General features: G+C 43.6%; 4 protein-coding genes across 6 annotated transcripts in view; 2 read left to right on the top strand and 2 right to left on the bottom strand.

Annotated features, from left to right (window-relative positions):
• Positions 1–5,926, top strand: part of bach2b (BACH transcriptional regulator 2b) — a 78,051-nt gene extending 72,125 nt beyond the window's left edge. For all 3 annotated transcript variants that reach the window (XM_027014079.3, XM_081695528.1, XM_081695529.1), the window contains exon 5: positions 109–5,926. In XM_027014079.3, the coding sequence (XP_026869880.2) occupies positions 109–603 (495 nt within the window). In that variant the 3' untranslated portion in view covers positions 604–5,926. The remainder of the gene's footprint in view (positions 1–108) is intronic.
• A 768-nt stretch (positions 5,927–6,694) lies between these two features.
• Positions 6,695–10,108, bottom strand: gja10b (gap junction protein alpha 10 b). Its single transcript, XM_081695530.1, has one exon. It carries the CDS (start codon positions 9,036–9,038, stop codon positions 7,563–7,565), a length of 1,476 nt encoding a protein of 491 aa, XP_081551656.1. The 5' UTR covers positions 9,039–10,108; the 3' UTR covers positions 6,695–7,562.
• Positions 10,109–10,259: 151 nt separating this feature from the next.
• casp8ap2 (caspase 8 associated protein 2) lies at positions 10,260–19,405 on the bottom strand. Its single transcript, XM_027014083.3, has 10 exons — positions 19,348–19,405; positions 18,536–18,635; positions 18,240–18,320; positions 17,992–18,098; positions 17,799–17,873; positions 17,522–17,637; positions 14,428–17,378; positions 11,695–14,191; positions 11,412–11,511; positions 10,260–11,190 (listed from the first exon to the last, which is right to left on the bottom strand). Exons 2-10 carry the CDS (start codon positions 18,594–18,596, stop codon positions 11,128–11,130), a joined length of 6,051 nt encoding a protein of 2,016 aa, XP_026869884.2. The 5' UTR covers positions 18,597–18,635; positions 19,348–19,405; the 3' UTR covers positions 10,260–11,127.
• A 496-nt stretch (positions 19,406–19,901) lies between these two features.
• The window catches only part of mdn1 (midasin AAA ATPase 1), a 50,379-nt gene continuing 42,311 nt past the window's right edge, over positions 19,902–27,969 (top strand). Inside the window, exons 1-15 of the mRNA XM_035528820.2 lie at positions 19,902–20,159; positions 20,657–20,883; positions 21,297–21,521; positions 21,816–21,923; positions 22,229–22,421; positions 22,524–22,733; positions 23,071–23,202; positions 23,431–23,534; positions 24,417–24,531; positions 24,774–24,955; positions 25,853–25,934; positions 26,233–26,328; positions 26,640–26,752; positions 27,122–27,270; positions 27,577–27,637. Of these exons, the coding sequence (XP_035384713.2) occupies positions 20,064–20,159; positions 20,657–20,883; positions 21,297–21,521; positions 21,816–21,923; positions 22,229–22,421; positions 22,524–22,733; positions 23,071–23,202; positions 23,431–23,534; positions 24,417–24,531; positions 24,774–24,955; positions 25,853–25,934; positions 26,233–26,328; positions 26,640–26,752; positions 27,122–27,270; positions 27,577–27,637 (2,093 nt within the window). The 5' untranslated portion in view covers positions 19,902–20,063. The remainder of the gene's footprint in view (positions 20,160–20,656; positions 20,884–21,296; positions 21,522–21,815; positions 21,924–22,228; positions 22,422–22,523; positions 22,734–23,070; positions 23,203–23,430; positions 23,535–24,416; positions 24,532–24,773; positions 24,956–25,852; positions 25,935–26,232; positions 26,329–26,639; positions 26,753–27,121; positions 27,271–27,576; positions 27,638–27,969) is intronic.

The following is a 27,969-nucleotide window of genomic DNA, read 5'->3' as shown; positions in this document are numbered from 1 at the left end:
TCTGTGTGTGTGTGTGTGTGTGTGTGTGTGTGTGTGTGTGTGTGTGTGTGTGTGTGTGTGTGTGTGTGTGTGTGTGTGTGTGCATAAATGTGCACCCATCCCCCTCAGGTGTGTGAGAAGGAGAAACTCCTAACCGAGCGAAACCAGCTGAAGGCGTGTATGGGGGAACTGTGGGAGAACTTTTCCTGTTTGTCTCAAGAGGTGTGCAGGGATGTGCAGCTGAGCCCCGAGCAGGTCCAGTCTCTACCCCACTACTGCCCTGTTCTCCGCCCTGCCCCCCCCTCCCCCAGTAACCGCGCCCCTTCTGTGGCCAGCATCGACCTCACCACCCGCTCGGGAGCCACCACGCCCGACCCGGGCTTCCTCAAGTTGCCCACCTGCGATGTCGATGGGCAGCTGGCACCAGCATCAACCCAGTGGGGCACCGGGAATGGGGTGGAGCACGTGGACAACGGTGAAAGGGAAGAGACAAAAGCCAGCTCCGCCTACTCAGAGTCGGGCCTGTCCCTGGAACAGTCCAATCATACAGTGACAGTAGACTTCTGCCAGGAGATGACAGATAAATGTACCACTGACGAACAGCCAAGGAAGGACTGTACCTAGTGACAGTAGTGGTTTTCCACTTGTTTTGTTTTGTTTTTGTTTTTTTGTTTTTTTATTTACTTTTTGTTTTTGCTTTAATTATTTAAATTAGATATGTCTTCTGACAAACCCTCAAAGCTCGAGGGTTGATGAGATGGTCAGCCAGTGTTATATGATTTTTTTTCTGTTAATTTTTATATATTTATGTCTTTTGTTGTCTTTTTTTTTTTTGGTTCGTTTTTCTTTTGGTTTTTTTTTGTTGTTGTTGTTGTTGTTTTAAATGGTTGACACTACAGTTGTCTTAACAGCAGCAATACTGTTCCTGCAGGATCTCTCCAGCTCAGCCTCAGAGTGGCTGCAGTTTCTCCCAGAGCTCTTGTCATGGTGCTAGACCTTTCTCCCTTCACTGACCTCTGACCTCTGCCATCTCCTTCCAATTACAGTCCACTTGAGGGGACAGGCTTTGAGCCTGCCTCCCAGTCAGACCTCCATGGACCTAGCCGAAGCATGTTCTCTCCGTCTCTCGCTCCTTTTTTCTCCTGTAATTTTCCTCTACCTCCTTCACTCTCTCTCGGACAGCAAAATCAGCAGTGTTAAATTAACACCTATAGTGTTCAAAAGGCTCCAGTTGTACATCGTGATAATTTAGCACTGGTCATTTTTCTGAGTTTCTCTCTCTCTCTCTCTCTCTCTCTCTCTCTCTCTCTCTCTCTCTCTCTCTCTCTCTCTCTCTCTCTCACTTTGTGACCCTTGTCACAGCAAATTCAAACTCAGGAAATATTCAGAATGTTATAGGAACTCATAAAATAGAAATTCATAAAAAAAAAAAGGATAAAGATTCTGTACATGAAATATTCTCTTTTTACTGCAGCTAGACCACAAATGTTCATATGCAAAAAAAAAAAAAATTGTCTTCTGTGTTACACATTTGTAGTGTCTCCACAACACTTAATTTGTACGGACAGTTGTATCTTTAAAAAAAAAAAAAAAAAAAAAAAAAAAAAAAAAAAAAAAACCCAAACAACAACAAACACATTCCTCTATTGCCTTCTACAGCACGGAAATGAAGGAATGAGCAATGAAAAGGAAAAAAGAAAGTGCAGATTGGAATTCTAGTACTTCTAGTATCAATTGCTAATGTCCCCCTTCACATCAGCAATACTATTGTGTTTGGGTGTTTTTGATGGTTATGTACAAAGTGCTTGCTGGGCCGAACATGTGTTGTATGTAGTACTGAGCATGGCGAGTTTATTGGTAACCTTGGTAGCACATTCCATGTGTTCCTCTTGCGCTGCGCTTCATGTTGTGCACCTTTGGTTGCCAAGGGAAAAATATTTGCTTTGCTGTTTCATGTCTGAAGTGAATTGCCCATGACTGTCGGTGTGCTTAAAACTCAGGAAAATAGCTTCTCACACACACACACACACACACACACACACGCACACGCACGCACGCACACGCACCCACACACGTCATACACAGACATACCCCTGATGTAAGCCCCTTGCATGTCACTTGGTTTAAATGCATTGTGAGTATTTAATCTGCTCCAGACAGATTTGCCCTTCAGAAATTTGGAAAAAGCCCAATCTCTCTTTTAGAGGAACCTTTGTCCTTAGTCAGTATTTAAAGATGCTGTGTGTGTGTGTGTGTGTGTGTGTATGTGTGTGTATCATGAAGACTCCATAGACACACTTTTAGAACTGTTTCAGTGTTATGTTTAAAATACTTTATCAAAAAAAGATACCTACCTTCCAAATGGAGGAGGTGGAGACATGTCCAGCTCCCTTGGGAGCAGGTGCTGATGCGTGAGCTCTGGTAAGGCCTCTTCCTGAGCCTGTGTCGGCTTCCAGCACTTACCGTCTCCCCCCGTTGAGCATGGAAGTGGGCATGCATGCATTTGCCATCCACCTGGAGCGGTGACTAGTATTGGTGCGACTTTGGTCAGTTGGTTTGTGAAGCTCGTTAAAAAAAAAACCCCACCCCCACCCCCCCGGGGCTCGAGCTGGCTAGGCAACATGGGATCCCTCTCGCCCTAGTACACCCTCCAGCTGCTCAGCACTTCATAAAGGGTAGATTTCACATTCAGAACCCTAAAAGTCTGAAACTGAAGCACTTACAATAGGCTCTTATAAAGGCCCCCATATGAACAGATAATCGTTTGTACCACAGTTGTTTATATTTTAAGCTATTTCACAGTTAGCTGATGAAGACCAAGTCCAGGAACGAGACAGCAACCAAAAATGAGAGAAATGGAAATAAAAAGTTGCAATACAAGATAGTTCTCAATTCACATTTGATTGTCTAAGAGTTGAATAAGCTAAATCCAAGCTCTGGTTCAAAAAGAACCAAGTAAATCAGTTTTAACTTAAATGGGTATTTAACCACCCTTTAAAATAGTTCTGTATTTGCCCTAATTGTACATTTGTTAGAGACTTATATCTATCATAGGACTGCATGCTGCCTGTATATTTTTTTAGTTTGTCTCTTTGCCCTAGGAGTGGCCTAGTGCAGCTTTTCTTGGAGGTCATTGGTTTAATAGCGTCTTATTTGCTGAATTCCAGTAATAGGATTCGATGATTTACACACAATCTTCTCAAAAAGCTGTTCTCATAGTAGGTGAAACACAGACACCAACCACCAATCACTGCAATATTGTAAAATAACTTGGAATATTGTTTTTAGAATGAGATCCTGACATGACCTCGGGTGTCTTATCACTCAGCTCTGACTGAGGTCTCTGATACTATGATATTAATGATGTCTTGTTTGGCTTTTACAGAGTGACTGTGTGTGCATCTCTGTGTTTGTAAATCACACACGCACGCACACACACACACACGTGCACGCACGCACACACAAACAAACACACACACACACAAACACATGCACACAAGCCTACAAATACTGGCTGGAATACTCTGTTATAGGACATTAGAGTCTAGAGGTGTCGTGATCGATCAATAGTTTGTACTCTTGTTTCATTTGTTATTTTCTTGCTCGCTAAAATATTAACAGTATTTGTCTTTTCAAAATTAATATCAGGTACAAACCAGGAACTAAAGATTTATGGGTCCAAAGGGACATAGTGCACACATATGCAAAACTTCCCTAAAAATGCGTTGTTTTCATATTAGCATACTTGTTGCATAAAAACGATGAATTGTGGAAACCATGATGTTCCATCAGATAAGCACACAGTCATACACTTGAGTATCTATGTCTACTTTGATGTTGTTTGAGCATTTATGGTATTTTGTGACAAAATTCCCTTGCCCCATCCTCTAAAAATGCAAAAATGCAAAAAAAAAAAAAAAAAAAAAAAAAAAAAAAAAAAAAAAAAAAAAAAACCCCTGAAGCTCTAATGATGGACACCCTTTTGTAATTATTGCTCAGTCGATTCCTTGGGCGGCAAGGAGGACATTAGCATATGTTTTGGATTGTACATGACATTGCGGCCTGCTCAGTCTGTTTTGCTTTGCCTTACAAGCCAAAGGTCGCTCTGTTATGAGGTTTTGGCACTCTAACGTGGGCATAGAAGGATTTAGGCTTGTAAAATGTCACTCACTTGTCGTCACATGACGGCAGACGGATTCATCTCCGTCACATCTGCCCCCGGGACCCACAACTGGTTGCCTGGTTACCGAATGCCTCACACGTGTGATAAGCTTACGGCTTCCCTCAGCTCCGTGTTGATTCGCTTTGGTCCACTAGTCAATGCTGGATCATCTAAATAGACTCACACTCGCTCTTGTATCTTGTCTCAGGGTGCGTGCCAACAATTTTCATTTCTCTGTTTTTTTTAAGCAAAATGGGTTTTTTTAGCAAAATGTTTTTTTAAACAAAATGTGTTTTTTGTTTTTTCTTCTGGTAGCTCGTGACGTTCACTTTCTGCTTTTGCTGATGTTCTGTTAAAAGAAAAATGATCTGCTTTCTGAATCAAAGCTGACAGGCAGTCAACCTATAACTGTTTTTTTTAGTTTCTAAGCTAATAAACAATGACACAGAGGGGAAAACAGATTTGCACAAAAGTTTGGATAGAGACCCAGCAAGATCTGCAGATTCTCCAACAAAGAGATCCATCATTTGAATTATTTTGAACTTTTGAAAATTGACATATGTCAGATATGGCTTTTAATCTGCAATTTATAACATCTTAAAATATGACAATGCAATCTTTTTTTTGCAGTAATTGTTGGTCTATATAAATGCTATAAAATGAGTACAAAGACATGCATGTTCTGCTTTGAAGCTGTTTTAAAACTTGTGTTTTAATGTGGCTGATGTCTTTGTTTTTGTTTTGTGCTGCTTCTCTGAAACATTGACACTGGCTCTCCAAAGCTAGCTCTCTTCACCAGTGGGGGAAAAACAGAGAAAAACCTTACCTTTTTTCCCAATTTGCTCAACTTTATAAAACATTTGGTATCCAGGCTGAACATACAGGCTGAACTGAGGAAAAATTGAAAACGCAAAAATGTTTACAAAGAGAAGGTGTCACATTTTTTGAGTCTATTGAACTTGCCATGTACATAGTAATTGTGAGTTTTAATTGGATAACTAGGTTTAGTATTCTCTTTTTAATTTTTTTTTGTATGTTTTTTTTTTTGGTTAGTTTTTGTTTTGTTTTTTTGTTTTTGTTTTTTTTTGTTTGATAAAGTTGTTCTTTGATAACTGCTTGTTTCCTCAAGCAGGTCTTTTTCGCCCCCGACGGGGATGTTTCAAAGTAAGAGGAATGGAAATGAACTTCCAACTTTTGCCTTAGAACTTGCAGAGGCCATAGTACACATTGACATGAAATGTGTGTATGCAGGGGTCACGGCACCCCCTCCCCACCTCTCACTTAGCAGAGCGGACTCTCACTCTTATCTACCTGTGAAATACTTCATACCTCTCATAACTGGTCAACGACTGTATCAGCAACCACATCAGGTGTTTTTTCTACATGCTTTTTACACAGAATATATGGATTATTGTAGATTAGTCGATTTTGGTGGACCGTTTTTAACGTGATAGCTTTTTTTGGCTTGTAGTCAGGTTTTGTTTTTTCTTTGTTCCTTCCCCCAGCCCCCCTTCTTGCTAGCTTTTCAATTTCTTGTTTTTCTAGAAGACTGTTTTGTGTTAATATTGTCGGATTGAGATTAGCTGTTATTTGCTTATTCTGTAGTTTTTCCTTTTTTTTCATGTCTACATGCTACATGACCCTAAGGAATTAATGACTTAACCATTGTAAATATGGTATTGTGCAGAACTCATTTTCATGCATTTCAATTGCTAGTGTTATATAAATGACAGATTTTTGTCTAGACACCATTTCTGTTTATGAAATAAAGATACATATCATGTACTTTCTTTCGGTTACTGCTCGTCTTCTCTCAAGATATGCACAGCAGTGCGGAGAGGCTGTTTTAGGGATGTTTACGTAAGGTGGGTTTGGTAATGCTTTCTGAAAACCAATGCTTGCCTAGTTTCAGAGGCAGCTGCACTACATATTTGTAGTTAATTATTCTGTCCGTGCAAACTATTTTAGTTATGAAGCAGCAGTTATGATGCTTTACCCTAAAAAAAGAAAAAAGAAAAAAAAAGCATTATAAAATGAAGTTTTTAATTTTAATTTGAAAGCATCAAACAATTTAGTTTTGCTACTGAGGATTGTATGTTGAATATTTAGCTAATACATTGCTGACAATATTAATAGTAATGTCTGTGTGAGCATGAGTGTGTTGGGCTGTTGGGGTTATTGGTTACAGTTCTAAACTTAGTGCATATTGATATATGCTAATGAGACCAGCAGTTCAGACCGCTCAGTCAATAATGGTGGGCAGCACACAGCCACTGACAAATGAAGCTAATTTCCAAATGCAGTACGCAACAGAAGCCTTGCATTATCTCATCAAACTTCCTTTGTATGTTTATAACAAAGCTGTTGGCTAAGCAGAAGAACCTCCAAGGAATACTCGCGACTGAAGGCCATCTAGAAGTAAACGCCCTTGTTTTTGTTAAATGCAGTTTGCCACTAGATGGCATTGTTGCACCTCTTATTAATTGTAGTCAGGAAGACTGAAGTATGCCAATCTCCACACTTTATTAATCTAATGTGCAAAATGAGAAAGCATAATGAACACAGACAAAAAGGTAAGGTGGTTCATAAATCTACTGTATGCTTGAAAGTTTCATAAGATTTCCAAAGACAAGATGAGTGAAAATAAGTCCTTTGATCTTTGAGTGTTATTCTAAAATGCACACTGGCATACTGTCCACATGAAAACATATACATAGGATTACTGTAAATTCAAAGGTTTACATGACTTTACTTAATTCAGATTGATTCAAAATAAAATGAAAATGATGAAAAAGCAAGAGTAAATTATTTTAATGTTACATATATAGCTCTACTAGTATCTTTTGAAGCACAGGATATAATTGTCATGTTCAAGAATTCAATTGCTATCAATGAATCATCTTACTGACAGGAAACGTCAGTCAGGACCAAGATCTAATTCCATTATAATAGCTCCTGAAATCTTAAACACAGAGAAGTTGCGTTATGCAGAGAAGATACGCTAGTAATTATGTGGTATGTAGTCAGTGAAGCCAAGGAAAGTCAAAGCATTGTCCCACTTGACGGTCATCGCTCCTTTTGATGGTCAGGCTGAGGTTGGTTCGACGCGACTTAGACAGTTCACTTTTTCATGATGCAGGACAGTTCCAGAATCATGCTCTGAAAGAGGGAAGCGCTTAATCTGGGGATCCCTCTCACTTTCATCAATCACAAATAAATCCACATGAGCCACAGCAAATAACACTATCAACAACTATCAACACACCTACCAATATACACTGAGTTCATGAACATAAAAACAGTGTGAGATCATTCTGCTCTAATAGTAACCTTGCTGTCAAGTAACCAGTTGGGCTGGTAAACACAATTCAAACAAATATTAAATGTCTCATGGCAACGTGGCACTTGCTTTTCATTGTGATTAAACTTGAACAGTGCACCTTGCATGTCTAAGACTTTTAATCCTGGCAGTAGGTTGCATCACCTTCCTCACCATTGACATGCGCCGTCCACTGGCAAACGGAGGGGTCACAGAAAGGCTTTCCCCACGGGACAACTGCTTGATCCCTGACTCCGAGCCACTCATGGACTCATCTGATGGACTGGCCAGTCCACTCTCAGACATCCCTCGAGACAGGAAGCTGGCTTTCCTGGTATGGGAGCAGTGGTCGGTGTCTAGCACATCGCTCTCCTCGCTCAGGTCCATGTGCCTGCTCACCCTGCTATGCTTACGGCTGGCGGGGCGGAGGCACGGCAGGTTCTCCATGCTGCTTGACTGGAGGTTTCTCAGAGCACCAGAGCCCTTGGGCTTGGAGTTATCACTGTTGTAGGAGGGCCCACGGTTTTCCATCTTGTAACTGAGCTCTGCGGCCTGTTCCTGGTGGAGAACCTGGATCTCAGGCTGGCTGGAGAGATGCAGCTGCCCTGAGTGATGCTCCAATCCCAGTGGGACGTCCCTGTTTCTTGCCTCAAAGATGGGTGGAGGGGCATTAGCAGGTATATAGAGGGGCAATGCCTCCACCTTTTTGTTGGGCACCATGGTGTAAAATGTCTGGGTCACGTGCATTAATTTCTGAGGTGAGGAGTTGGTGAAGGCGCACGTTTGTTGCACCATGGAGTTTTTCTTTGACCTATAAATGCAATCATCGTATCCGCTGTGCTGGCTGCCGTATATTCCCTGCTTGATCTTCTTCATCCCTAGGTGCAAGATCTCTAAGATGTTCAGGAACAGGGAGATCCCAGCGATGACCAGCATGAAGGTCATGAAAACGCTCTTCTCCGTCGGCCTCGACACGAAGCAGTCCACAATGTTGGGACATGGGTCTTTCTTACACTTGTAAATTGGTGCCAGTCCAACACCATAGAGGGCACATTGCCCCACTATGAAGCTCACCTCCACCATCGACCTGGTTAGGATATGAAACACATAGGTACGTAGCAGGGCTCCCCTCAGCGGGGCTCTCCTCACTTTCTTCTGCTCAAGTGTCTTCAGCTCCTTCTCGAGCCTGCGCTGCTCATCTGGGGCACCTACGCACGCGCACTCCAGCTCCACCTTGAGCAGGGCCCTCTTCCTGTACCGCTCCTTCTCCAGGGTCCTCAGGCGATAGAGCGCATGGCCCATGTATGCCAGTGAGGGTGATGAAACGAAGACGATCTGCAGAACCCAGTATCTGATGAGGGAGATGGGGAAGGCTCCGTCATAGCACACGTTCCTGCAGCCGGGCTGCTCTGTGTTGCACACAAACTCGCTTTGCTCGTCTTCCCACACATCCTCAGCGGCAATACCCAAAACCAACATGCGGAAGATGAAGAGAATGGTGAGCCAGATCTTGCCCACCATGGTGGAGTGGGCATGGACGTCTTCCAAAATGCCCCCCAACAGGTTCCAGTCCCCCATTGCTTGTGTCACATCACCTGAAGATCAGCATGCACTCACCAGCAACTTAATGACAGATTGACCTAATTAACTCGGTTTTTTTTTTTTATGGTGTAGATTATTAGATCAAGATAATGAATTATGAATTTGTTAAGCAATAAGCAAATGCAACATCCATATATTTTCAAAATGCAGCCAATGTCATAACATCAATAAAAATCAGTCAGACAGAGACTTACACTCGTGGAGCTCATGGACAGCTTTCTGAACTGAAGTATTAAGAGGCCGAAGTATTCTGGATGTATACCTCCTACGTCCTCCCTTCTCCACCAAAGCGTGTAAGCTCCTCTGTCCGGGAATTGTTTCAGTGAATGAGCTCCAGACCCACTGCACGGCGAACCCATACGAGGTCTCCATTGATCCGTGGGCAGCCGGTCAGCGCCCTAGGGGCCAAAAGCAGTGCAGCACAAGCGCAGACCATGGGAGGAGGGGTCAGTCCGTTAGGAATGAGCCCAGACACCCCGTGCCCTGCCGTGCCCTGTCCACATTCATGTCTACAGCTGCACATGTGTACTATTGCATTACAGTGGCTCTCTTTCTACACCCACAACACTGCCAGGCTTGGCCGTCACTCAGGTCATACGAATATGCAGATAAATTATAGATACTGCATCTGATTGGGAAGAGCCCAGGCACAATAATCAGTCATGACTGATTTAATTGTTAACTGCTTGATGGCATATTTTGTGCTATGGCTCTTATCTGTGGGCGACATAAGAGATACAAGTAGAAAATAACCGGTCAATTGTGACACCACAGGACAGACTACCTAACATGGGAGCATACTAAACCTCAAATATCAAATTGTTTTCATTAATCAAAACAGCATTAAAATTAGTTAATACTAAACATTTCATTCAATTTTGTATATTACAATTACAACAGAACGTCTACCTCTGCAAGGACATATGATAAGCAAAGACATGCTGATGATAACTGTAGCTCCAATCAGTGATCTGAATATTTCATTGATGTTTTTAGGAATAAATCACAGAGGGTCTGAATGGGTTTTGACATTCTTGTGCACATTTGTGTTGGTCTTCCATCGTGCTGTGCACATATATGTAAACATTAACAGCCAATACCAAATTAAGAATGAATATGGAACTTATTGAAATTGGATCAGTGGAAACTTTGTCCAATACCTAATAAACATAAGCACTTACAGCACTGACCAGAAGAGAACACACAAAATAAATTAGCTTTATTCTAGAAAGTGAAAAACTTGCCAGCATTTACACTATTTACAGCATATTTGTTCCAAACAGTGAATTTGAGAGGACACTTCCCAACCTCTGCTTTTCAGGGCAAAATGCAGTTCACACATTTGTTAAGAAATATAAACCTTCGAACAAGTCATCCATACAGTTCGACATCTATAAGCCTGAAGATATGGTAATAATTTTATATTCACGAAAATATTAATTTTATGATAATGAGAATGTAAGAGAGAAGCTTAATTCAGTTGTCTGCACAGGCCATAGCAGGATGTTTGCGTGACATCTGCAGTGCTTGAGTAGTGAGAGAATTGACTGATTATTAACCACTGAACAAAGGAGATGGTGATTCTATAAACAAATACACTACACACAGCAGTCAAATGTGGAACTTCTGCTGCTTACTCATAAACAGGATATGAAACTCAAACATGAAACCTGGACATTGCTACCCAACGCTTATCTCTTTTCTCAAGAAATGAGGATGTCTAGATGATCCTGGTCTGTTGGTACACACAGACCACATTTGTTTTCACCGGTCAGGGTAGTCAGTCATTCATGTTCTTCCGACACTCTCAGAGGTAGATTTTAGAAGGCAAATTGACTCTAGCACACACAGGAAATCATGAACCCAGCTCAGTTTAGGTCAGCACATCACACCAGGTAACCAGTGTTAAAGCTTCTCTACTCAAAGCAACACTTCACAAACACTTATTTTTGATCCTCGCACATTGGCAAAATTCCTTGTCGAGAACCCCAGACTGGTTTATACAGTCTTTCACAGGATCTGTCCTCTTGTAACTCCGACCAACCTTCTCTACAGCCTCCTTAGCTCAGCACTCCATTTTCTCTTTCTTCTTAAACAGTTTCATGAGTTGTGTGAATCGGTCTTCAACCTATAAAGGAGGAGGAGAACATTAGCCTACAAGAGTACTTTTCAAGGCAAACATGCCATGCTAATCAGACTCAACTATGCATGATATTCTTGCAAAACATTAATGTTACAATGCCAGAACCACCATCCTGACCTCTGGTCTGTTCATTACTCCTGGACTAGCAAGAATAGCTCTGGGGCGTTACATCACATTCCTCACATTAGAGGAAAAACAATATATACCTGTGCTGGTGACTTTCTTAATTTGGCTGAAAGGGTGGTGAAGGTCTTCAGAGTAGCTCCTTTCATCTTGAGCTCAAGGAGAATATCCCGATCCTCCTCCCTTGGAGAGGGGGGGGGGGGGGGGGAAACCAAAAATAAATAAACAAAACAACAACAACAAATGCCAACATTAATGCTTATTAATATACATGTTTGGTTTTAAACATATAAGGACACACTACTGATTGTACACTGTGCAGCTGCAACATTCAGACTCTGCATGGACGTCTAAATTCATACTAACCTGGTCCAGGTCACCACCACTTCCCCTTTTTTCCTGACAACATTCCTGGCAGAGAGACTGCTGGGGGACAGCTGAGGAGATCCAGTCTTTTCTGCCTTCTTTGAAGGAGTCCTTTCACCTCTATGTTTGGGAGATTTTGACCTCTTCTTGAGCTTTTGTTTTTGATGCCCGTCTTGGGATTTCTCTCTTCTTAAGCGTTTTTCCTTTGGCCCCGAATAACACTTCCTACGCTTCCTAGATGTCCTCTCGTATGTAGTCTTGGCCTCAGATACACCATTTCTCTTTTCAGCCACAGCAGAAGGGCATGAGGCACTGGCAACATCGGTGGCTTTCAGCTCAGCTGGATTCTTGGTGGTTTTGGGCAAGCTAGCAGGACTGCTTTCTTCACTGGAAGCAGCGTCCTTGTCTGATGTTTGAACTTCAGTCCTTTCATTTGAGGCAAGCCGTGGATGAACATCTAATGATGAAGGTTTGCCTACTGATGCGCAGGCATCCTCATGAAGGGCTGTTTGTGCTGCTGCTGGTGTTTCTTTCTGCACATGTGCGTATTCTTCGTGTGCACCAGGAGACGTGTGTCTAATCCGCACAATGAAGTGATCGTTGGACCTCTCCATTATCTCGGCTTGCATGGGCAAGTTTGGTTTGAACTGGAATGCCACCGGATCTGTGCCGTCCCAGGTTTCACCAGTGCTGGAGCTGCAGCTGGAATTGTCCGTTTCGAGAGACAGATGAATATCCTGCTCAGTTGCGTCTTCTCCGTCGAGAAGTGCATCCTCGCCGTAATGGGCAGTGATAACGTTGCTTGGAACAGACAGTGGTTGCCCGCACGCTGGGTGCAAAAAGCTCAAATGGCCATCTGACTTCAGCGGGGAGGGAATAGTAAGAGATACTGCCAGATCTTCAGTCAAAATAGAGAAAGGTTGCTGGGAATTCCCCATGGTAAGAGCAGGAGAAGGATGGTTTGGAAGTGGGTTGGAAGGGACTTCTAACAAGCAGTTTTCGTCAAGGAGTGCTGGATTTAAAGGCAGTTGGATTTTGCTGTTTGGGGAGGTGAACTTATAAGGTGAAATAGAGGTCCATGTGATGAGTTTTGATGGTGATATAATCTTGCTGGGTGTCACTACCCCAATGAGACTCTCTCCAGCAGAACCTTCCTTTTTCGGGGTGTTGAGTGGCCAGCTTTGATGATCTCCAACACCAGCCTCCAGCAGATCAGATCCTTGCAAGAGACATCTGAAAATATCTCCCATTTGGGAATCGGTGACTAAGTTAAAGGTTAAACTTGACGTCTGCTGCTCTGTGAGAATTTCAAAGTCGGACCTGTCATGCATTGATCCGCTGTGTGAGAGGCGGCGAGCGTAGGTGGATGCCATGTTCTCTGGCACAGGGATGCTTTCTGGGAGACATTTCTCACTAGAGGAACCAGCAGGTAGCTGCTCTGATGTCTGTTCAGCTGGCACTTGAGGCACTTCCTCCATGGTTGCTTTTATGTTTTTGCCACTGCTTCCAAGTCCTCTGGCTCTAATTGGAATGCTACGTGGCGGATTAGTGGCCTTTTGCTGTTGATCTGCACCAACCTGCTCAGCTTTAGCCTTTATCATTCGTTTGTGCTGAGTAACAGTCAAGGGATCTTTAGTTTGTGTCTTATGAACATCAACGTTCAAATTCTCTCTCTCTCTGGGATTTGAATGTTTATTTTCTGAAGGTTTATTCTTGGAAAGATCAGATACATTTTTAAGGGCTGCCTTTAATTCTTTAAAAAGGAAATCAAACTGGCCATCTACAAAATTCCACAGCTTTTGTTTGAGATCATCTGCACGTTGGTCAAAGATACGGTTCACTATGCCATTGCTAGAGACCTTGCTCATAACAGAAGTGATTATCTTATTGAGCCTAGGTTTGATGACATTACCTTGAGAGCAAAATCGTTGAAAGTTTATACCATCAACAAATTCTGTGAAAGAGGCTAAAGACATATCAATTATGCAGCAAAAGGCTGTCTTTGTGACATTTTTGTGAAGTTTCATGTACTTTCTCCTCAGCTCAGAGCGAATGAATGACAACGTGTTCATAAAATCTATGGAGGTTGTGACGTTGGCTTTGGAGGGGGCACTTACTGTTTTGAATCTCCGCTTGTTGAAAGTGGGACTGTCTTTAGAAGAAGGAGCACTGCCTTCCTCATGGCGTTTGGGAGTGACAGTGGGTCTCATTTGAGATGTTTTTTTTTCTAGCCCTGGAGATCTGGGACTGGAATGAGTTCTCAGTTCCCATTTTGTTTTTTCATTCTGAGGACTCTGAATGACCAGAGCATCCTCCTCATCCTCATCACTGACTATCTCCCCCTCTTCCAGCTCCTGCTCAGTAGCAGTAAATGACAGAGGCTCCTGTTGGTCTTTTGGCACATTAGGTGTGGCTGAGGAACCAGGTCGCTTATTCTCTTTGTTCATATCCATCTTCCACGCATCTTTCTCTGATACAACGGCTGATGCAGATAAATCTTTAAAAGAAAAATACTTTTATTAAACATTTAAATACATATATGACATTAACACAAAGTTCAGATTGCAGCAGACTTCATGCCATGCCATTTCAGGCTGCAAAATTTGTCTGTGATTGTATACAGGAATCTTTTTTTTCTTAGCTAAACAACACTAAACAACTATATCCTAAAATAACAGTGTGCCTACAAACTTTAATAACATTGAATACAGAATACTACTGCCACGTACTGACCTTTGCTAAGACTTCTGACATGCTGCTCCTTTCCCAAATCCTGCTCCTGGACTTTCTTCGTCTGGCGGACCGGACTAGTCAGGGGGCTGATGGCTTCAGGAATTACCTTAATGTTACTCAGGACAAGCATCATGGAATCTTCATCATGGAGCACTACTGTAGAACTGGACAACTTGGAGTTCTGGCCCTCATTCTCCGTGGAATCAGGCTCGAAGGAGGTTGTCTGTTCCAGGCGTGTTACCTCCTCTGTGGAAGTGCTGCTGATGCTGACTACTTCAGCCCATGGCCCTTCTAATGACCTTAGACATATAACAGGTTTTTCAAGGTTTCCTGTGCTCTCCATGACAGAAATGGCTGTTTGGGAGTCAGCACAACTGTCTTGGTTTTGAGGCTTAATGTCTACACTAACAGTGCTGGAAACAACTTCAAGAGAAACAGAGGTGTCAGAATCACAGCAGGTCTTGGTGATAGCTTGAGTGTCCGCCGAGGTGGACACTTCCTCCTGACATTTATTACTTTGCTTCGATAGTGTGACTCCGGGCTCGGGTTGAATACCTACTCGACTATGTTCAACAGAATTTTCAGAACGGTCCTCCTCAAGCATATTTGTTGAAGTCTGCAATTCTAGTTCCTTGCATGTAGCTTCTGGTAATGGTGGAGAGGGAGCAACAACGGCTTCAGATTCCTCGGCAGAGAAATGAACTTCAGCAGCTGCAATAAAGTTTAACGCACACTGAGGATTCTCTGCACAGTTCTGAGAAATGCTAGTAGCAGGTTCCAATGAATCATCTGCTTTTGTAATGGATTCCTGTTCTTGTCTCTCTGAATCTACAGCGATTTCTTTTAAGGGACTTATAAGACTTTCGTTCATATCGCCATTAAATCTTGGGGTAAAATCCAGCTTGTTTTCTATCAGTAGGCCTGGCGAAGGCTCAGTAGAACTAGGAGTTACATCCTGACTCTTCATAGGCTGATTGTCCAAAGTGCTTGTGGCAAGTTGTGTAGCAGCATATGGTGTAGCAACATCTAATGTAGTTGCTGGGGCCTCATCCATAGCCTCTACTGACAGCTGGCTGTTTTCTATTTCATCTAGCACACAGAATTCTTCTCCAAGCGCAAACGAAACATTGTCCTCCAATGAACTGCCCTCAGGGGCATCCCCGGGGGTGGGCCCGAATGGCTCGTTAGCCAAGGCAGGCTGGCTTTGCTTCTTAACTGGCGAGAGAGTAAGGTTTAGAGTCTCCATGAAAGTTAGTTTTCTCTTTGGACTGCTTTCCTCTGCCATGGCAGGAATGTCACAGCTACTATTTAATGTCAGAGGGGACTGCACAGTTGCAACACATTCTGCCTGAACACTCTCAATGGTATGTTCACCTATTCTGCATTTCTCAGGAGAGGCAGACCTTGTGTTCTCCTCAGGTGGAAAACTGCCCTTTGATTTTGTGTCTAAGGAAGTGATTTCTTTTCCTTTATCAGTCCACGTTCTGTCTTTGTCATAACTGACAGCCACACATTTCTCTTTGGCCCCACTGCTACAAGAGCTTGCATGACTGACAAGGGACAAAGAGCTTTTACCATTCCTAGAATGATCACGTGATGCTATGCTCCGGGCTGACTGCTCCTCCGTTCTTCCATAAGCTTTCCTTTTATCTATACCCTGCTCGTGATCTTTTTTTCTCTGAGTGGGATCATTACAGTGAACACCATATTTAATGGGAGCATCCCGTCTGCTTTCCCGAACATCCGCGTGGCTTCTGTTCCTCCTATCCTTGTCACGTTTATCACCAAGTTTATCAACTGCCCCACTGACGTCACCTTTTGTACTCCTTTGCTCGTGTTCTTTGCTAGACTCTGACCTGGTGTTCCTCCTGTCTCCTCTGCTGCTGCTCCCTTCCTGCCTATTTCTCCCTTCACTTTGTCTCGTTTTCTTATGCTCTCTGCTCCTGTCACTCCTGGTGCGCCTCCTTTCTGAGCTGTTGACATCCTCTGGCCTTCTCTCCTCTTTCCTGTGATGTTCCCGGGTCCCTCGCTTCTCCACATTCCGATCCAGGAAGAGCCCTGACTTACTACCACAGCTTATTTCACTTACAGAACCACGGGCTCCTCTTCTATCACCAGAACCCTCTGGGTCTCTGCTGTGTCTGTTTTCTCTTTGATTATCTGGGAGTCCTACATTCCGACCCTGTGCCTGTGCATCCATGCTCTCTCTAGAAGGTGCCCTGGAGGTTTGCGAATGGACTTTAGGTGTGGAGACAGGCTGGGGTTGAGAGGAAGGACTCTTAGAACGCCCAGACCTTCTAAGTACTAGAGGACCCTCATTTTGCTGACGTTGGCCTTGACTAGATGCACAGTTCATTTTTGAAGGCTCCCTCTGCTCTTTCTGTAACTGGTTTTTGTCCACTTTGCTCTGTGCTTTTCCAGACATGTCCTTTTGTTTTGAAAAACCCTCCAGGTCCTGGGACAATTCAATCTGCTTACCTCCCACCTTGCCATCTAGCTGTCTCCCTGATGTTTCTTCATGAACTTTCTGGTTAGCAGTAATACCATTATAAGATTTTAGGACCACCGCTTCAGAGTATGTGCTTTCTCTTTCTTTGTTAACAGATATTCGGTCAGACTGGACATGTTTGTGATTTTGCAAGTGTTGAAGGTATAGTGAATCCACTCCCTCTGAGTTTTTACTTTGAGAATGCAAAGAACTGTCAGGATCACTTCTGGTGCATCTTGGAAGCACCGAGAAAGGTGTGGGTGCAGCATTTGTTGATGTTCCTGAGTACACCGGTGGACCAGAGAGTCTGCTTTCACCCTTGTGTTGTGATGCCTCTGGTAATACCCTGTTTTCTTTATGATCATGGGACTCCTTTATCAGACCTGAATTGCAGTTCAGACTGTGTCTAGCGAATACCTGGCTCTTCTCCACACGATACTGATGGCAACCACCCCAACTACGTCTGCAAGAGGAACATCCAAAAAGAAAAAAAAAAAAAGGAGGAAAAAATAAATATATAATAAAATATATATTGAGTAGGTACTGTCACTTCAGCAGACTGTGTGAAATACACACCTTGTACAAAAAAGTCAAAGAACCATTTACCTGTTGTTTAGTTGGCTTATCTCTTCATCTTTCCTAACAATCTCCATCCTAGCAGTCTTGATAAGCGCACTGAAGTTTTTCTTCAGTAGGGTGTTCTCCTTGTATAAGCTCGAGTTCTGTAATGCAAAAAAAATTTAAAAATCAGATATCTTGCTCTTTGCCCCAAACTAACCCATCTTACTATAATAATGATCACCTTGTTCATGGTTTTTGCTTGGTTATTTTTTTAAATCATAAAAGTGCAAAATTACACTTAACCAAAAGCATAAATACACACCTGTTTTTGCACCTGTTCCAACTTTGCAAACAATTCCTGCACCTGGTTTTGTGCAGCATCAAATTTGTTTTTCAACTGTAACAAAATTTATTTATTAGAATAATACCAGATTCAATATCCTTTACCTTTTTAATTAACGTTACTGTACAAACAGTATTCTTTTGTTCAAAGAAACACAGCAAAAGCTAGAAACCTCATTGTATGTCGATTCTTTTTCCTCTTGCTCTTCTGTGATAAGCTGTTCATACAAATCCATGGACTCTTTCAGCCTGTGTGGTGAGATGGAAAAGCCTTCTTTCCCTAAAGAAAACACAGACATGACACATTAAACCACAGTACAGGAATCCTTCTATTTGCACAACCTCCCATTGAATTTCAAACTACCACACGAAGTATTCTACTTTTATACTGGAAACACTGGAGTAAAGTTGATACTCTCACCAGTGCCTCTACTGGCCCAAGGACTGTCCTCCAGCCCTGAGTAAATATCCACAGAGTCTTCATCATGACACAGTGCTGAATCTAAACCAAATAAATGCAGTTAGAAGGACTTGGACAAGAGAAAAAGCTTTTAGCTTATACACCTGGCCTTTTTAAATTTAGGCTAAAAAAGCCTTATTCAGTCATTAACTGCTAAGGGCAATACTATCTTTAATCAAGTTCACCCACCTTGGGAACAATGATTATTAACATCAGCCCAAGGGGCCACTTGAATAGTTACAGATATAGATATTTACCATAAAGCCCCTGACCAAGATCACCATAAAGATCATCTACGGGATGATCTTTCGTCTCCATGGTTGTCAGTTATGAATCGTAGAACACTGCTGGAGTGGTCTGAAATTGAAAAACTGTATGAGTGTTGGTTCACTGTTTACATACGAAAAAAACTGGGTAAATCCATCGACCGTGACAACAAAACCCCAACAGAACATAGCGAGTCTTGGTAAATAACAAGAACATAGGATTAGTTACGATTGCTACATACGTCTGCAAGTTTTAAGGGCGCATACTGACATTTTAACCACTTAATTATAATTTAAAAAAGGTCAAAAATTTGAGATAAACTGTAGGTAGCTACTAACCTACCTAGCCAACTTACTAAGCTTGTTACAACGAAAGTTACCACTTGTATGAATTTAATAGCTAGCTAACTTAGCTAACCAGCTAAACAGACGACAAGCTTGCTAACGTTAGTCGCTATTTTTGACGACTGCTAAACTAAATGCTTCGTGGACATGTAGACAAGTGCAGCTAGTTATCTAATTTCCATACACTGTGCGAGTATACATTAGCATAATGACCAAAAACATTTAGTTAGTCATTCGTTTTATACAAATGCACATTCTGTAGCTAGCTGACTGGCCAGTGTTACGTGATTTACATTTAGCTTCCAAGCTAGCTAGCTAGAGCTCACGGTACAGCCTAGACTGAAACATGAAGCACGAATAAACCCCGTGGATGATCAGGGAGTAATCTACACGGTTATTAAAAAGAGATTTTCAGATGAATCCAGACTGCCAAAACGATGTAGTTCATCGCTGCTCACCATTAAGCTCTTTCTTTGCATGGTTCCAAAACCGTCGCGCCAAACCCTTACTAAACAGGAAGTGACAACATTTTCCCGCGGTCTCTCGTTTTCCTTGAAATAATTAAAGAAACAAATAATTAAATTAATAAAGACGTTTTTACTCAGATTTCAGTGTATGCGGTAAGAATTTTTGTATCTGTGGCAGAACACTGTTAGCTGAACAACGTTGTGTTTTAGGCTATTATGCTCAAAGGTGACATACCTCAATTAAAAATAAATGCATAAAATATAACATCTAAGGTTTTACCAAAATAAGTCAGTATATCAAGTTGCTATTCGTGAGATAGCTAACTTGTCATGTCGCACTCGCAAATCTTAAGCACGAATCTCAAGTACGCTGTTTAATCAACTAAGACAAATAATGCTTTAGATCGCCACTTGTGCTGTAGACAGTAAGTCTCACAAAGGGTTAAACAAATTAAACAGCCAAGGTGTCATTTGCGCCTTTTGTCGCAGAGGCGAGCGTACGCAAGGCGGCACACGAAAATGACCCGGAAGTGCTCTTCATTGACTCACATGTGGACAGGGATTTTAACACTGACGGGAACGTGCTTGCTTGTGTTGTGATACAACCTGGATAGACAAGCGAGTGATGAGCCTTACGATTCCCATCACGTAGAAAAATATTTATAACAGTTGCAAAGATATCGTCGGATCTCACGGCAAATGATAGCATGGAAAATCTTGAGCTGAGCCTGACATCACTGGGTACAATTTCAAGGCATATCGATAAAAGTCACAACGAACTCAGCAAGTATTTAGCGAAACAGGTAAGATTTGCGTTTGCCAAATAGATAATAAGCTTTATAATAATTCAGTAGATGCCATTCTCGTGTGCAGGATGTGAAGTCGTGTGTATGGACAGCCCTTGATGGCTGTTTACCTCTGAGCTGTTTTTGTTTTGTGAACTACATTAAAACGATCGAAACAGCGGCTGCGCATAGTAGCTAATACTCCAGGCCGCACTATTTTGTGCTATTACTAAGAAATAATGCCTCCTAGATTTTGTAAACGTATATTAGTTTTGTCACGGGCAGCGGTGGATAGAGTCCACGTGTTTTTTCCGAGAGCTGGCTAAGGTTAGCTACGGGGATGATCGGGGACGATCTATAAACACGAGTAGTTAACATTTTCCCTGTAGCTCGTTAATACTGCTAGATCAGACTATGCAAAATTCTCAATCTACTTTAACTGGACGGCCTTTAAAAGTGTTGCGAGTGACGAGCGAGTTTTTTTTTTTTTTCCTCTCTCCCCCTTCGGCCGGTAGATATGGAGCCAACAGGACAGGCAGTGCATTCTGGGATGTTTAGCTCAGCTCCTGCTGGAGAAGGACTACACGCTGCTTATCGCCCGTCACCTGCGGCCTCTGGTCCTGGACCTGCTGCAGAGGAACGCGGAGAGGATCAAAGCTGACGTCAGGCTCAATCACGACCTGCATGAGCGCCTGTGCGTGGCTGTTAGTAAACTCCTCAGTGTGAGCCCAGACGCCCAGGCGTGAGTAGTCCCCCACCTTTCATGCTGCATGAGATGCCACACTTGCATCGTGTGCGTTTTCTTAAGGTCTTCACATAGTTCACACAATTAAGCAACCACAGAGTATGAGCACTTGCCCGGAGTTTTACAATATGCATAAAAGTGCATGCTATATTACACATGGGCTGTCAAGCTCCACAGCACTACAAAGTTTAGTGTATTTTCCTCCTTTTTATGTACTGTTTTTGTTAATTAGATATGAATTATCCTTTTGATCACCTGAAACGGGTGTGTCAATGGAGAGAAAATACTAAACTGTCTAATACTGTAATGCTTCAGGGCTCCAGTCTGACACCTCACCCGTTGAGCTCAGTCATGTAGTAATGATTCCTGTTTATTCAGACTGAGCAGAAAGTGTCCTCTGGTTCTTGCAGGTTTGCGGCAAGGTATTTCCGTAGTGCCCCTCCAGTGTTCCAGAGGCTCTTCTTCACCAGTGAGGAATCTGCTTCCATACAGTATGGCCCCAGGCGCATGAAGCTGCGCGACCTCATGGGGGCGACACTGCGCTTCCTCCAGAGCGACTGTGAGAAGTTCCGGGTGCTCTGGGACTGGAGCGTGTGTGTCTCGCAGCTCCTCACCAGCGACGTCATGGTTCGCGGGTACGGCCCATGCACCCACCAGGTGTAGACAGGCCGACGGGTGCCTGAAACGCTGATGGTCTGCTTGGCTAACTTACCTAGCAATACCGGGCCCATGATTGTGGGCAAATAACTTTTCTTTTTTTTCTTTTTTTTTTAATTGGTTGAAAGTATTTCTAGCTTTTGTTAGTTTTAGACTGAATTGTTTTCAGACTTCCAGAGATTGATGATGTGGGTTTTTGTGTTTGTGTTTGTGTGTGTGTGTGTTTTTTTGTTTTTGTTTTTTGTTTTTTTTTACAATTTTTTAAAATGAAGATACACTGCACAGTGCCTTGCTTTGGTGTCCCACATGACTGATAACCAGAAAACCATCTTCCTGAGAAAGGTTCTTTCAAGTGAAGAGATTCTGCATATAAAAATGAAGTAAGTTCCTTTTGCTCTTTTATCGACCTGATTAGTGGTTAGTCGTCCCAGTAAAGGAAGGCACATTTTAAGGTAATCTTGTTTCCAACTTTTATCTGAATGATGCCTCATCTCCATCGCCTTAATTGCATATTTTCATGCAGCAACCCTTTTTTAAAGCTTATCCTATGACTAAGAATGCCTCACTGGATCCCTGTGGTGGTGAAGATTTGGTGAATTTCAAGATGGCTGGCTGTTTACGGTGATCCAGCCACTCTTTCATCCTGGCTGTGACCACAGTGCTGCTGGTCTCCATCTACCTGTAGGTCACTTGAAGAGTCCCAACAGCTGGAGGTGGAGAAGGCTCTAGTTTTAGCCAACCAGGGCTCAGCGATGTGGCGTTTGGAAAGAGGAAACAAGTTTACCAAAGGCCAGGTCATGTCCGAGGACCTCTCCCAGAGCGTCGCGTCTGTATGTGGTGTGATCCTGCCAAGACTGAACCCTCGGCAGGAAGAACAGGTGTGATGGACGTCCCCAACATAGGATGGCCCCCCTGCACACTGGGGCAGCTTGCATGTAGTGGTCCTGGGCCTCTCTTTAAATTTTTTATGATGGCTCTAGGTGTCTTTGAAAAATCTGGTGCTTGTGGACTCGACGTGTCGAAACCTCAGGCGGCTTGCCATGGCAGTGGCGTCCCAGAAGCCCGTTCTTCTGGAAGGGCCAATTGGATGTGGCAAAACTGCGCTGGTTGAGTACTTGGCAGCTGTCACTGGCCATGTCAAAGCCCCAGACATCCTCAAGGTTCAACTGGGGGATCAGACAGACAGTAAGGTAAGCTCTCTCTTCTACTGCATAACACACCAGTGCTAGACTGCTTGTGCTTTTCATTTTTAGTTCCTGTAAAAGGTCATTTCTAAAGAAGCTTTTGTGCATAGCCAGGGATTTGGATTCAAAAAGGTGACTTTGTAACGCAACGGCATCCTAGACATTAATCAAACGCTTCAAGTTAAACTTTCGCAGAGTGCAAAGCCTTTGTTAGTGTGCCTTGCGCTGTAAGCACTGTAAAATGCGGTGTGGCCAATTACAAATACACAAATGAACCAAATTTGAGTTACCAAAGCGCTGGTATTGAGATTCCTCCTCACCTCCACGGCATGGCCTCCTGCAGATGCTCCTGGGTATGTACCGGTGCACGGACGTACCCGGCAAGTTCATGTGGCAGGCCGGCTCCCTGACACAGGCGGTGTCCAAGGGTCATTGGATCCTCCTGGAGGACATCGATCATGCTGCGCTGGACGTGGTGAGTGCTCTGCCTCTGGCCCATTCCCCCCAGGGAGTTCATGCTGAGTTTCAGCTCTGTGAGTTACCTCATATCCAGGGCTTTAGGGGCTGTATGGAGTGGCTCTCATACTGTGCTCTCTCTCGCTCTCTCTCTCTCTCTCTCTCTCTTGCTCTCTCTCTCTCTCTCTCTCTCTCTCTCTCTCTCTCTCTCTCTCTCTCTCTCTCTCTCTCTCTCTCTCCCTCCCAGATATCTGTGCTGCTGCCCTTGATTGAGAACAAGAAGCTGACTATTCCAGGCCGAGAGGACTGCATCCAGGTCGCGCCCGGATTCCAGTTCTTCGCCACCAGACGGTGAGTGGTGCTAGCAGGAGGAATCGCAGCACCCTGTTGATTCGTGTTTTGTTTTTGTTTTTTTTGTTGTTTTTTGTTTTCCCCCATTGAGCCTCTGTGCTCCTACACCATGCTCTTACTCCATTACACTTCTTTTTAATTGTTCTGATAAGTACGTTCAATTTAGGTTGTTGTTCCGTTCACCTGGTCAAGAAAATTGATCCATTGTTACATTTCAGTCCAGGTTTGCTTAAAGTTCACACTCAAAATCTACGATTCAACCAAAATAAGCTAAAAAAAAAAAAGTGACGTATGTCACAGTCTATGGACTTATTAGGGTTGTGTATGCCTGGCGTTATTTTCACCATCTGGAAACAAAGCAAGAGGTGGTAAGCTGGATAAAGGAGTCAAATCACTCCAGAAATTCTTCCACTGCACATACCAAAGAAGGTTGATTGCAAAGAGAAGATGACGACACAAATTTTGGATCCCTGTACCAAAATGTAATGGAAACATATATTTTGTTGTCAGTGTTGTTAGTTTACGTGCGTTTGGTTCATATAGTGTTCGTGCTTCAAACGAACCACACCAGAATTTGTTTAGAAATGGACCAAGACCAACCTACGCAGACAGTCTTGATGTTCTTATTTGGTGCGCACCAGAGTTCGAAAGGAAGCATTCACACTTACTCTATTGAACCACACTAACAGACCAATCACGCCAGTGTTTGTTTTAATCGGGCAAAAGCCACCAAGTCTGAGCAAACCCTAAGACTTGTGCTCTTATGGTTCTGTTCTTTTTAATTGTACGTCCCCTTTATCATACTGTTTCATTAGTGTGAGCTTGAGTTTAGGAAAGCTGTTGTATAAATTAAACTTGTGATGTGTTGTTGCCATCATCCAGAATGTTCTACAGTGGTGGCGTCTGGCACCGGCCTCAGAGCACCCATGCCTCTCTGCTGGACAAATACTGGAGCAAGCTTCAGCTCGGCAGCATGACCAGAGACGAGCTCAAACAGGCAAGCTGCTGTTTTTGCGTTCTCTTCACAGGGATGTAAGCGCGGTGCATCATTAACAGGAATGAAAGCAGGGAGCATGACCTTTTTTTGTTGCATCTTATCTTTGCTATGGGAAAAGTTAAATGCTAGAGAAAGGAATATCCCTGGAACATGCTGACTGTCTAAGTATGTGGATTTCATTTTGGTTTTTAAAATTTATTTTACTTTTCTCGCCTGCCAACATTTTGCCTGCTTTCTCTCAGGTCCTGTTGAACAGGTACCCTAGCCTGGCAGCGGTGGTGGACCGTCTACTGGATATTTACTGCCAGCTCACTGGGGACAGGCACCACGGCCCTGGTGTTTCCAGCCCGTGGGCACCTCCACCAGGGCAGAACCCAGGCGAGGAGCGAGCTGTGCTTCTGGAGGGCAGAGGACTCTCTCTGAGGTAGTGCCAAAGTACAAAACCAGCAGACAGATCCATAACCCCCACACACAGACAGAAAAGGTATCTTTCTTCACTGTGTGGTTTATAATCGGAAATACCTTACTCGAGGGCATTTATGTGATTTCAGCTTTGTCACAGTTTGATGGCTAGCATTTAAAATCAAACTTTGCTTATTACCTCAGGCTCTGCTCCTTAGCTATGGAAATTAGATCAGTATGTGTTTGTGTTGAGCGGTTGGACTCGATAAATCAGTGGGGGCTTGGAATTGATCTCCTTTGGAATCAGCTTGTGTTCATTTCAGAAGAACGGCGGGCGGGGGGGTGAGCACACTGTTGAGCCACAGGTTTGATCATTGAGCTGTCACATTTAAGGCCCAGTTTGCTGAACATTCACACACACTTGCTCACACAACGTCTTTGTAGCGAAAGCATGACTGAGTGGATTCCCCAGTCCATACAGGCTAATATGCCTGTCCCCTCTGCCTGTGGCACTACATACATGTTGCCCATGACCGGGACACAGGTCTTCATTTAGACTGTGTTAACACCAATCCAACCTGTGTCCATGCCGGATATTGCTAGGCATGGTCATGGAGTGACCATGAACCCCCCCCCCCCCAGTTTTATGATGCAGTAGAATGACCCCCACCCCCCTTTTTTTTCCCCTGTGTGGCAAAATCAGCAGTGGGAAGGTTCCCTATGTTTTTACTGAACTGTTGCACTGGTGCATGCCTTCATAGCCGAATAAACCGAGTCACTTTTGTGAAAGTACTCAAATAGCCTCTAGTGATAAAAGTAATGATACTAATTATAAGCGTCTGTTGAATGCTCTAAATGTAGACGTATTAACTAGGTGGTGTGTGTGTGTGTGTGTGTGCGCGTGCGCATGTGAGAACAGGGATTTGCTGAAATGGTGTGAGAGAATTTGCGTGAACTTTGATAGCTCGTCTTCGGCCACGGCTCAGAACGTCTTCCTGGAGGTGAGTAATTTCCTGTCCTATCAGCCCACTCTTAAGTATCGGGAAGGTATCGCGAAGTGTAACTTTTTTTTTTTGCGCTCCATGCTTTTAAAGGTGATGTGGAGTGGGGAAAAATGTGCTAATCGAACAGCCGAATGTGGAAAGTCACTTTTGTGCAGTGGATAAACTAAGACAGAGCAAAGTAGTAGTGGATCCAACTGCAGCACCTTACTCTTGCATTCTACCCTCCATGGGTGGTGGGTGGTGTGAACCCCAGATGTTTTTGGGTAACAGCAGGCTTTGTGGCCCTCCTCCCCAGGCACTGGACTGTTTCACAGCCATGCTGTCCAAAGCAGAGGCCAGACTGAAGCTGGCAGAGATCATCGGCGGCAAGCTCAACATCTCACGAGAAAAGGTGGGAGACAGAGTTAGTCCCTTAATGACATACCATTTAATGCACTGACGATGACGAGGCTTGTACGCTGTAGATCCTGCTTATGCTGCCGATATGACACAAGCATTGCATTGAACACTGTTTGAATAAACTGCACTGTTTATTGCTGTGTTTAAACTGTACAGTTCACATTTTTCCGAATGATTTGGACTGGATCTGAAGATGATTCCTCAGACGGGCTTGTGTCAGCTTCGACCATTTTCGAGTGCTGCGCTACGCAGTCTCTTAACTTTTGCTTAACACGTGCCTGCTGGCTGCTCTCTCGTTCTCAGGCTCAGCACTTCTGCCAGCTGTACCAGCCGGGCATGACCGTGACGGAGCTAGAGATGACAGTAGGCCGTGCCACACTACTGCGCAAACAGAGCGATGCTGTGCGCCTTGAAGTGTAAGGCTCCTCCCCCAGTGCTGGCATGACCTCAGCTGCCTCGCTCGTCTCGCTCTCCCTTTCCCCATGTGGTGTTCTGGGTGGTTTAGCATTGTGCCAGTGTTCCCCCCCCTGGAGTCATGGGCACCCTGCTGGTAAATTGAATAAATACAGAATCGATCGCTAACTCGCTAACTACACTGATTACACAGGAAGTGGACATGCCCTCAGTGTGTTGGACAGATGTGCCAAACAAATGCACTGCCCCCCGGTGTGCTCGGTCCTGTGAGGTCATCTGATTTTGTGAAGGCGGAATAGAAGAAAATCTCAAAGAATTTTTAAAATTATCAACATAAATGCACTAGAGATGTTTTTGTGTGTGTATTGCAGAGAGAGACAAACGTTTGCTTCCACGCGCCCCTCCTTGGTGCTGCTGGAACAGCTAGCAGTGTGTGTCACCAAGGGCGAGCCCGTCCTCTTGGTTGGAGAGACGGGCACAGGCAAGACATCCACTGTGCAGTACCTGGCGGGTCTAACAGGTGGGCCTTAACCTCATTGAGCTTCTGCTGTTAGAACACATCTCCCAACAGCTGAGCTTTCAGATCTCACATCTTGGTTTCATCATGATGGGACCTGCCTAGGGGTTTGATGCCCCAAGTTTACCAAAACATCAGCAATGAACTGTTTCTGATTTGGTCTCAGCTAAGCCTGTTCATTAGTCATCTCAATGGAACTGATCCATAATTATCTCACTTTCAACCATGCACGTCTGTTCATTAGGAGGTCTAAAAGGCTACAACTGATCCTAGGTCAGCATTCTCACTGAATGTGTGTGTGCCCTGCAGGACACAAGCTGCGTGTGGTGAATATGAACCAGCAGAGTGACACGGCGGACCTACTGGGAGGGTGAGTGCACCGCTCAACTGCTCAGTCCAGTTTCACATTCACGGCTCACATCAATCTGTCTGCGAAACAATCTGTCCAAGAAGTGTATGTATAAATAAATCTGGTCTGCTAAGGACTCCACTGAACAGCTTAGCACAGTACCTGGGCGTCTTACCATAGATGTTGTCTTTCCCAGACGCTTGCTCTGTTGATTTTGAGTCATTTGAATGGGTGGATTGTGTGTACCTCATCCATCCATCCATCCATCCATCCAATTTTGTTTCAGAAAACTTTAACCTTTGCTGATTGTGATCATGATGGTTGGTTAAATTTAATCATGTGGATGTGAACTG

The sequence above is a fragment of the Electrophorus electricus genome, chromosome 2 (assembly GCF_041902795.1).
Source record: "Electrophorus electricus isolate QZ-2024a chromosome 2, ASM4190279v1, whole genome shotgun sequence".
Taxonomy (NCBI): Eukaryota; Metazoa; Chordata; class Actinopteri; order Gymnotiformes; family Gymnotidae; genus Electrophorus; species Electrophorus electricus.
Note: the sequence above shows the minus strand (reverse complement) of the source record. Positions and strands in the feature narration are given on the sequence as shown.